Genomic DNA, 11280 nt, shown 5'->3' with positions numbered 1-11280 from the left:
CTTTGATCATAAACTGTGTGAAGAGACATGAAAGAATTGGGAACTCGTCCTTAATATTATAGAATACTGTATTGTCCAAATTGGCCCACGATCATTAACTGTGAAGATGACAGACATGGGAAAATTGTGAATTAGTTAATTGTTGTATTTAGCAAAGTTGACTAAAAATTGTAACGCACTATATAAGCATACTGCGGGCGTCTGTTTCCATGGAAACGATCAACACTACCTATACTGTCTTGGAGACGGGGGAGTCGCATTGATAGACAAAAAAAATAGTTTATCTAGACAACATTTTCTTTCTTGCTCAAACAATTCTGCAGATGACTGACCAAAATGGACGAGGACGACGGGTCGGATGTGGAAAACGGGGAGGAAACTCAGGAAGACGAGGACGACGAAGCAACAGAGGTAAAACACGTTTAATCAATAAATCACCTGCTTTGTGTCTTCTTTACACTACTGATTACATATTACACAGACTAAAATGAATCTGCAATGTCGGGACAGCTCAGTTTATGTCGCTGCAAAGCATTTTAGAGTTGCCTTTATAAAAAAGCTGAGGGCAAAGTATTCCACAGACAGTTACGAACAAAGTGTGTTTAATGGCCGGGTTTTATAGCGAGGGAAACGTATTTGTATCGTATTACAAAAGCCTATATTTCTGCTAAAACATTAAAGTTTTTGTTTTTGTTTTTTTACAATTACATATATCAACATAATTTTAGAATATCCCCGTACAAGTAATGCATCTATAGAATTTGGAGTTTCTGTGGAAGTATTATTGTGGCAAGATTTGTCAAATATGTGAAGCTGGAACCCTTTATTGGCTGTCGCTTTACATGTGACTTTTGCGACACTTTTGGGGTTGTCGAGTCATCCTTGCCTATCCTTACACTCCCACGGGGCAGCCCCTTGCAGCCACCAACATGATGCTAAGAACCAGGGCCGTCGTACAGGGGGGGAAGGAGTTCATGACAATTTTAAAGGCCCACACAAAGCCTCCGTGACAAAATGATTATTCATACACTGCATTAATATGTATTTATATGAATGAATTTGAATTAAAACAAAGACACAAGTCATACAGTATTATCATTTTAATCATTTCAATAACCCCTTTGCCCCCTCTGAAAAAATGGTTTGGTCCACACCGGCGCGCGCCTGCGCAATTGCGCACTGTTCCCTTGTCAGCAAACGAAAAATCTATGCAGCGACCAAAATCCAATTTAAACTATAGGCAAAATAAACACGTTAACAAATGATTCTGTAACATTTTTAAACAAGTGATCACAAAATATAAAAACAATGACGTCAGCCGAGACGTTACAAGGAGGAGAAGGAAGTGCAGTACATCATTACTGGCTCAGAACGGTCAAAGGTATATATATGCGTGTCCAAGTTAAAGAAAACGAAAAGATGTCTTCTTCTAATGGATTTATTACAATCTTTGCAAGCTGGGTAATGTTTGCTGTGTTCTGGAACAACATGGCACACAAACAACGATCAGCAAGGCAGCCAATTACATTCAGATATGCCATGAGAATGTAAATATAAATTAAATACACAGAGGATATAAGTAAAGGAAATTAAATGAGCTCATATACCTACAAACGAGGCATAATGATGCAATATGTACATACAGCTAGCCTAAATTGCATGTTAGTATCGATTAGCTTGCAGTCATGGATTGACCAAATGTGCCTGATAAGGATTCCAGCTAATCAATAAAATTAACAAGGCTAACCTTTGTGCATTCACGCATAGCATAAAACGTTTGGTGGACAAAATAAGACAAACAAGGAGTGGCAGAAAACACGTCATTCTGTGGCAGCATTGGAGAAAGTTGTAAACAAACCACGATGAGTTCTAGGATCGCTGAAATTTGTAGGACAAAACGGTGCTTGCCAAATACTCTCATGAGTGAAGCATGTATAACATAAACAGTGGGATTTCTAACAATTAGGAAGGTTTGTGTCATGTTTGTTCTCCTACAGAAAATATATTAAAAATAGTTTTTCTTCTTCTTTTTCCATTTTCACACATCTCTGAGAGGGGTCCAGGGAGCGCTAAAGAGCCGCATGCGGCTTTAAGTGGTTAATCGTGAAAAAGGAAACAAACTGGGTGTAATACACCAGGTACCGTCAAGAACCCTGAAAAACAAGAACATCGAAGGTGGCAATTAATGGGGTAGAGAGGCCCACGATACTCTTTCAGAGGGCCCAGAATTCCTAGCAACTTGGTTTATTTTGTCAGAGTTACAGGAGCGATCTGCTGTTTTTCAGGACCTTCTGGAAAAATGTGTGTCTCACAAGTTATTTGAACTGAATTCACAGGCTACCAGTTGAATAGCCCAAATGATGAAAAAGAGAGGACCTAAAATGGAACCTTGAGGAACACCACTAGTATAACTAAAGAAGATGAACAAATGACTACTGACTGCATCTAAAGTAAACAAGCTACAGCAACACCTTATTTACATAAATCACATTACGGAAAAAACATTAAACTGCCAAAAAAAAGAGGACTTAAAGGGGTGCCTGAGGAACGCTTTAGTTAATTAAATCACAAGTTTGGACTCCAGTGTTCTATGTTTGCTAGCTAGGTTAAAACGTCAATGCAAGAATTTGCAAATGCGTTTACAGTGTTCCAAGTTCCTCTATACTACAGGAGCACTCTAGTGTTTTAGGAGTTTGCTGCAAAAGCGTTTGTCTCCCAAGTTTTGAACTGAACCTGAGGCCCGGTATAGTGCCAGATTTGGCCCCAGGGCAACCAGTTGAATAGCCCTCATATAGCAAAACCCTGGAAATTTGCGAAAGCTACAAAACTATAACCTCCATGTGTTCCTCAGGTTCGCCCCTTGGATCAAGATATTATCATCCCCGGTCTCTCTTTGCTGTGCCGAACAGGGAATGGACTGAGACATGCATTCATTAAAGTGGTCCTTAAGGACAAGTAAGTATGAGAGCAAAATTATAAATAACAGCACATTTGTGTTAAAACTTTTTTTTATGTGATTGAACCCAACAGAAGACTAAGTGACATCGCTGCTATCAGCAATTATGTTCATCTACGTTTCCTGGACGTGTCCAACAACCGCATTTCTGACCTTTCACCTCTGTTATCTCTCACCCAGCTTCTTTGGCTCAAGGCAAGGAAAGGCTTTTATTTCTTTATTTGACCTTCACCTAACAAGGACTACTCTGTAGGTCGACAAGAATATTGTAACATGCTTCCAAGGACAAGCCTTTGCACAGATGGTCTACCTGCAGTGGCTGAGTATGGCTGCAAACCGTCTCACCGATATGGATGGTCTTGTTGGACCGGCTTTGGAGAGTCTTATCCTTTCAGGTTGTCCTAATGTTTTCATCTTAATATGTGTCGTAAATAGTGCTGTCAAACATTGCATTTATCTTATTAGATTAGTCACACTTTTGAATTTAGACTAATCTTGATTAATCACAGGGTATTACTCACTTGCATCATTTAAATTAACTGAAAAAAACAAAACTTCAATATTTTGACACAAATGCAATTTTATGGTCACAAAATTGTCAAAATGTCATCCAGGAACATTTTCTAAAATGTTTTACGTGAATAAACGTTATTTATTTGACTAGAAGTTGGTAACACGTGTAGGTTAAGTCCACTAAGGATTTAGTTTGGTGTGAAATTTGCTAGCGATCACAGCAGTCAGTCACCTCACGCATCTTTGCCCTGCACTGACCTGATCACTGACCAAATACCAACCCGTGCCGCCTTTTACCTAACCATCAGCAACTAATGTAAAGGAGCATGTACAGTCAAAATAGATGGTGTGATTAATCTGTGTACATGCATGAGTAATGCATAATTTTAGTGATTAATCACAGGACTTAACTCGTTATATTTGAGAGCCCATTAGCATCAAGTGTGTGATTTTGTTGCCTTAAAGGCCTACTGAAACCCACTACTACCGACCACGCAGTCTGATAGTTTATATACCAATGATGAAATCTTAACATTGCAACACATGCCAATACGGCAGGTTTAAATTAGTAAAGTGCAATTTTAAATTTCCCGCGAAATATTCTGCTGAAAACATCTCGGTATGATGACGTTTGCGCGTGACGTCACGGATTGTGCGGACATATTGGGACACCATTGTGGCCAGCTATTAAGTCGTCTGTTTTCATCGCAAAATTCCACAGTATTCTGGACATCTGTGTTGGTGAATCTTTTGCAATATGTTTAATGAACAATGAAGACAGCAAAGAAGAAAGCTTTAGGTGGGATCGGTGTATTAGCGGCTGGCTGCAGCAACACAACCAGGAGGACTTTGAGTTGGATAGCAGACGCGCTACCGTGAGTACGCAGCTTTGGCTTCCAAACATTTGATTGCTTGCCCGTACGTGCGTGCCGCTATGTGCATGTCCCGTACGTAACTTTGGGGAAATATATGTGCTGTATGAACTTTACGGAGGTGAACGGTACTTTGGGCTGTGGGATTGAGTGTGTTGTGCGGGTGTTTGATTTGTATTGGTGGGTTGTATGGACGGGAGGGGGGAGGTGTTTGTTATGCGGATTAATTTGTGGCATATTAAATATAAGCCTGGTTGTGTTGTGGCTAATAGAGTATATATATGTCTTGTGTTTATTTACTGTTTTAGTCATTCCCAGCTGAATATCAGGTCCCACCCGCCTCTCACAGCATCTTCCCTATCTGAATCGCTTCCACTGCCCTCTAATCCTTCACTCTCACTTTTGTCATCCACAAATCTTTCATCCTCGCTCAAATTAATGGGGTAATCGTCACTTTCTCGGTCCGAACCGCTCTCGCTGCTGCTGGCCATGATTGTAAACAATGTGCAGATGTGAGGCGCTCCACAACCTGTGACGTCACGCTACTTCCGGTACAGGCAGGGCTTTTTTTTTATCAGCGACCAAAAGTTGCGAACTTTATCATCGATGTTCTCTACTAAATCCTTTCAGAAAAAATATGGCAATATCGCGAAATGATCAAGTATGACACATAGAATGGACCTGCTATCCCCGTTTAAATAAGAAAATTTCATTCCAGTAGGCCTTTAATCATGTATTGACTTTTATTCTTTCATACTGTACTGAACGTATGATACACTACATCAGTGTTTCTCAACCATAAGGCCCATTTTTGTTTGACAATATCAAACAAATAGAAGAAGTCTGGAACCGAAGACAAAAGTTTCCTGACTAGAGTGGTGAAGCTGTATTTTCATTTGCACTTAAATTTCATTGACAGTTTATTTAACAAACATTTTCATTATTAATTTATTTTATTTATTTCAGCACTACTTAATTATATGTGAATGTATTTTTTATCGGTTATTAATGAGTCCTCTCTTATGCAGTTTATTTGGCTGGTACTTATTTTTCTAACCAGCCTGACCTAAGCCTACAAGTGGTAGAAAATGGATGGATGGATGGAATAAATAAAAACCAGTGTTGGGACTAACGTTGTTAGTTTCGGCGGTAACTTGTAATCTAACGCGTTATTTTTTTATATTCAGTAACTCAGTTACCGTTACTACATGATACATTACTGCGTTATTTTACGTTATTTTTTATGTAGTATCGGCTAGAAACTGAAGATCTGAGTGTGTTTTGTGGCAGCGCTGCGGTGGAAAAGAAAAGACGTACGTGCTTTGTGTGGGTGGGGGCGGGGGGGGACTCCCATACCGTAGTTGAGGAGCGCAGGGGAGACGTTCCTTCGGGGCTAACAACCTTCATTTTACCCGGAAGTGGTCTTTACAGCTGAGGGTGAATGACGAGGCCGGCGGTTTGTTGCAACTTTGTGACTTTATTGGACGCAGCCATCCACCAAGCTAGAGAGAGCACCTGCAAGCACTCACTGTCGCCGCTCGCTCACCTCTCTCGCCCACTCACTCACTGACGTCCCTCACCCACATGCTGTCATATCTTAAAGGGCCACACACACACACACACACACACACACACACACACGCACACACGTAAACGCTACTATCATAACAACTAAAAAGACATCAAGGCGAAGCCAAGAGTCGATTTTTTTAACAAGGAGAAATTCTCAATACTTTTCTTTTGTCGAGCACAAAGAAAATAACATTTTAGTTAAATGTAAGTTGTGTCTTGGATCAAATATCCTATCTACTTCAAGTTCAAGTTAAAGTGCCATTATGTTGCAGCTATTTAAAATAGTTTTGTCAATTTGTTCTGGCCAGAAACAAATTGGCCTTTGAAACATATTTTGTCTTTGTGTGTTGTATGTAGACCACATTGCTTAGCAGAGTTCAGTGATGTAAATGCATGTCAAGTTGATCAACACATTGTATTATTCTCCAGTGCAATAACAGTACTGAAATGAAGGCTAAAGGGCATTAATGGGAGCTTTTAAAAAAGAAAAGAAAAAAAGAAGTAACTAAATAGTTACTTTTCAAAGTAACGCATTACTTTTTGGTGTAAGTAACTGAGTTAGTAACTGAGTTACTTTTGAAATGAAGTAACTAGTAACTACAACTCATTACTGGTTTTCAGTAACTAACCCAACACTGATAAAAACACATGGTTTCATGTTATTTGACAAAGTTGGTAAACTTCAAGTAGGTTAGATATCATTATTGAATACGATCAAGAGTAAGAATACTAATTCACTGTTAATATTTGAGTGGTGTAAAAGTTGGGCCCCGAGGTCAAAAAGGTTAAGAACCCCTACACTACATCATATTATGTATACAAGGGGTGTCTAACTCGTTATCAATAAAGGCCACATCGCAGTTATGGCTGCCCTCAGAGGGAACATACTGTATATATTTGATTATAATATTCTTAGATTATTTTATTTTTTTAATTACAATTTGTTGGATAATAACTTTTTTTTAATCGTTAGTCGGGCAAAATGGAAAGAATTAATACATTTGGCAAGAAAGATAAAGTACTTTATTGACAATTTATTATTTCCATATAACATTCTGTGAGTTTGAACCCGGTGCTGTTTATGATTTAGTTGTTCATGTCTATTTTTAAAGCTTTTAATGTGGTATTTTAAACTTCTCCCACAGACAACCGTATACAGACGTTACATGGTCTTGAAAGTAACCATTTTTCCAAACTGGTCACTTTGGAGCTGAGGGGAAACCGTTTAAGTACAACTGAGGGCATCAACCTTCCCAACCTGCAGCGATTATATCTGGTGATGAATCTTTTTATGATGAAAAAGATGACTGTTATTTTGGGACGTTGGTGTTAAATCTGAAGAAGTTATTTCTCCGCATTCAGGCCCAAAATTCTATTAAACATCTTGAGGGCTTGGATAAGTTAGAGAGCCTCACCACCCTTCACCTCCGTAAAAACAAACTAACCAACGTAGAAGGGCTCAGCTCCAACATGAAATGTCTCCAGTACATCAACATCAGGTAGACAGCGACTTTTCAGTAAGAACGATCGGCATTCTTAACTGCAGTGGCAACAACAACATTCCTCTATCTCTTCTTCAGAAGCAATGATATCTTAGATGAGACCTGCCTGAGTTCCCTTGGCCATGTGTCAAAAACCCTGCGGGTTGTGGTCCTCTCTGAAAATCCACTGGACGGCAACACAGACTACCGGCCGTACATCCTGACTCTCATCCCAAAACTGGAGCGTCTTGACAAAGAGCCTATCTCCCTTGAGGAGCGGGCTGAAGTCTGGAAGACAGTCAATGTAAATACACGTTACAAACGGAAGTTGCCACTATTGCAATTTTAGGGATTGTTTGCTCCTGTTATTGCTTGTTCTAATGGAATGTTTGTCATTTCAGGAACTCAAAGAGGAAGACTAAGTCAAACTTTTGCAGTCAATGATCTTCCTGGAAAAGATGGGCTTAGGGTGGCCAATCCAATCCAATCTACTTTATTTATCTAGCACATTTAAACAAGAAAAATGTTTCCAAAGTGCTGCACAAAAATATTAAAAACAATATTCAAATGTTATCCTTAGCTCCACCAATGACTGAATAAAGACAAAATAAATAAATATAAAACCAATATAAAAAAATATAAAAATAAATATGATAAAACATGATTTTAAAGGGTAAAACCAATTAAAACAATAAATACAAATTACAATTTTAAAACACATAGGACCACACAAGTCACATAGTGTTAAAAGCCAGAGAATTAAAAGTGGGTCTTAAGACGAGACTTAAAACTTGCATGTATCATATGTTATTGTTGTGTTTCTCTGTCTATTAAGTTTGAAATGCTTCAATTCATTTAGTCATGACATACAAAGGAGTACAATGGAAGATAGGAGCTGCTCTACACAAAAAGTTCCCTGTGTAATGATGAAAAGGCACATTTTGCAAACACTTCCCTGCTGACTGCCATTCAGCTGCAGATTTAAAGGGACAGTGACTTTGGATGGACTTTGTTTCGCCATACATTGACCCAGATCAATCACACCAGTGAGAGATGCAATTTAATTTTCCACACGTCGGCATTGAGCCGTTGCTAAAACGTGAAAATCCACTTCTCATCTTACTACACTGTCTTAAAAGAAATAGGTGCAGCTTTGGTTGTGGGTAATTTTGCAACATTGCACCCACACAGGTTCTTTTGAGAGGAAGAAAGGGCAAATGCCGTTGCAACATGGGGAACTATTTGTACACATCATTGTTTGCACTGTTCTTGACCTTTTAACATACAAAAAACAAACCTTCATTTAAACGACAGTGCTTCATCATAAAATTTGAATAAGTGGCAACTTTTTCTTGCTATCTTACTGAGAGATCCACTGATGCATTATTGTCCTCCGGAGACAAGTGTTTCACAGGCTTATTTTAAATGCAAATAGTGTTGTGCAGAGGACATCCTCGGCTTTCTTTGGGTTTGTCTAGTGAAATATACTGTAAGTCTTCCCAAAATGGCTGCAATAACAAGCAGCATGTCAGGTAATGTTAGGTAACTTGTCCAGGTAAAAAGGTAGAAATTGAGTGTTTTTTTTTATTAAAGCACAAGTTGGTTAATCTATATAGTTAGTTTTTTATTGACTGGTTGTACTGAAAACTAAGATTTTCCGGCGTCCTCTGTGGTAGACATACAGTATTGCTTACTACCTTTTCATGTAATATAATGAAAATGATTGATGCAACAAAAGGTATAATGATTATTTTACTACATTTAAAATACATTATTGTGGTCTACGTAACATGTAATTGTGGTTATTTGGTCGAAATGTTGCGTAGATTATGTTTTACAGACCATCTGAAAACCGCTTTCTGACCGTCTCTTCAGGAAGCGCTGTTTTGTGGGTGGTCTTATTTACGTGCCTCCACTTCGACTGCGGCTTCTCACCGTCAGCCATGTTGTAGTTTTTAACGCTTCCATATGGAGTCTGCTGACAGGTGTAAGTTAGAACTATACAATACTTTGTATTGGAAATGGCAACAGCGGGGGATGCACGTGCATGTACTAGGCAGTCTGCAATAGAGGACACGTACAAAGTTCTTCAGGTAAATCTCTACCATGTATGGAGACATATCTGCTGACGTCAACAATGGGAAAAACGTCACAAATTGGGCAATTTCCAAACAGCTAATTTGGCTGAAGATTGTTTTATAAATATGCATCCATAGTTTGATTTCAAATTTTCGGGACTTCTGCAGATCCCATCCTACCATGAATTGATTAACGTGGAACCCGACTTAAACAAGTTGAAAAACGTATTCAGATGTTACCATTTAGTGGTCAATTGTACGGAATATGTACTGTACTGTGCAAACTACTAATAAAAGTTTCAATCAATCAATCCATCCATTTTCTACCGCTTGTCCCGTTCAGGGTCGCGGGGGGTGCTGGAGCCTATCTCAGCTGTATTCGGGCGGTAGGCGGGGTACACCCTGGACAAGTCGCCACCTCATTGCAGGGCCAACACAGATAGACAGACAACATTCACACACTAGGGCCAATTTAGTGTTGCCAATCAACCTATCCACAGGTGCATGTCATTGGAGGTGAGAGGAAGTCGGAGTACCCGGAGGGAAACCACACAGTCATGGGGAGAACATGCAAACTCCACACAGAAAGATCCCAAGCCCAGGATTGAACCCAGGACCTTTGTATTGTGAGGCACACGCACTAACCCCTGTCAACATCATCGGCGGTCACTCGAAGCGAGTATGACGATCCTCCTGGTAGGGGGTATCCCTTTATGGAGGATGCCTGTGCGTGACCTTGTTTACGTGGGGAGACTGGTGCACAGACAGTCACCACACGATCCTTGGCAAATCCGGGTCAGGGTCCAGTGGCATGGAGTCCAAGACGACTGGGGACCCTTTTCTGCTGCAGCCTCCATCCGCCATCCCAGCCGTTGTGACGCTCCATAGGGTTAGCAATCATCCTCCGCCTGTTCCACCGTTGAGGACTTGGGTTGTTATTTCCCCATAACTGGGCCCACATGGATGTGGGGGTGCCTTCTTCCGCCATCGCAGCCGTTGTGGTAGTTCTTACATCTACCGTCTTCCGCCTGCTCCGTCGTTGAGGTCTTCACCGTATGGCTAGGGGGCAGTCATGTACTAGGCCTTTGCCAAGGGCCACCTGGGGTAACAGTAGTATACGGGTTAATCTCCTAGTGCCCCAAGACCCCATAGAGTAGCCTCCACTGCCGGATGCACTTGAATGTCATGCCCAGGACAATAACCCCTGTACCACCGTGCAGCAGATCCCAAATACACAAAAATATGTACCAATAGGTCCACTTTAAAATGCACAAAAAAAAACGTCCATCCATCCATTTCCTACCGCTTGTCCCTCGCGGGGGTGCTGGAGCCTATCCCAACTGCATTGGGGCGGAAGGCGGGGTACACCCTGGACAAGTCACCATCTCATCGCAGGGCCAACCCAGATACGCATTCACATTTAGCATATGCAAAAGGAGTGTAAAATATGTTTTTGACAAAATGCCATAACAAATGAAAGTGCCACATTTGAAAGATTTGAATTTATAACTTATGGGCAAATAAAGATGTAAACAGATTAACATACATAATGTCTGTTTAATATTCTTCTTCTCATCATCAGTAGCGAAGATGACAGATGAAGTATTCAGTTAGCATTAGATACATTAATACCGTTTTTTTGGTAATGGAAAAATTGGTGGCATTTTGGAATCGCCCAAAGACAAAAAAAAAGGCAACATGTGATTTTCGGAAGTGACTTCCGCTGTATGACGCAGTCTTCCTCCAATGAGAGTGCGAGGTGGGCGTGGCTTAAGGGTCATTATATACTCCTCCCCCCTTCACCTCTT

General features: G+C 40.2%; 1 protein-coding gene across 1 annotated transcript; it reads left to right on the top strand.

Moving 5' to 3' along the window:
- The first annotated feature begins 185 nt into the window (after window positions 1-185).
- lrrc23 (leucine rich repeat containing 23) lies at window positions 186-9907 on the top strand. The gene is made up of 8 exons (XM_062053811.1): window positions 186-411; window positions 2852-2955; window positions 3031-3151; window positions 3210-3351; window positions 7059-7189; window positions 7276-7412; window positions 7494-7698; window positions 7796-9907. Exons 1-8 carry the CDS (start codon window positions 337-339, stop codon window positions 7814-7816), a joined length of 936 nt encoding a protein of 311 aa, XP_061909795.1. The 5' UTR covers window positions 186-336; the 3' UTR covers window positions 7817-9907.
- The last annotated feature ends 1373 nt before the right edge of the window (window positions 9908-11280 follow it).

This window comes from Entelurus aequoreus, linkage group LG07 (assembly GCF_033978785.1).
Source record: "Entelurus aequoreus isolate RoL-2023_Sb linkage group LG07, RoL_Eaeq_v1.1, whole genome shotgun sequence".
Lineage (NCBI taxonomy): Eukaryota > Metazoa > Chordata > Actinopteri > Syngnathiformes > Syngnathidae > Entelurus > Entelurus aequoreus.
Note: the sequence above shows the minus strand (reverse complement) of the source record. Positions and strands in the feature narration are given on the sequence as shown.

Excerpts from the sequence above, each read along its gene's own strand:
- lrrc23 (XM_062053811.1), top strand. The coding sequence starts at position 337 with ATGGACGAGGACGACGGGTCGGATGTGGAAAACGGGGAGGAAACTCAG. Across the intron at positions 3,352-7,058 it reads GGAGAGTCTTATCCTTTCAG|ACAACCGTATACAGACGTTA; the intron begins GTTGTCCTAATG and ends CTTCTCCCACAG. Across the intron at positions 7,699-7,795 it reads AAGTCTGGAAGACAGTCAAT|GAACTCAAAGAGGAAGACTA; the intron begins GTAAATACACGT and ends TTGTCATTTCAG.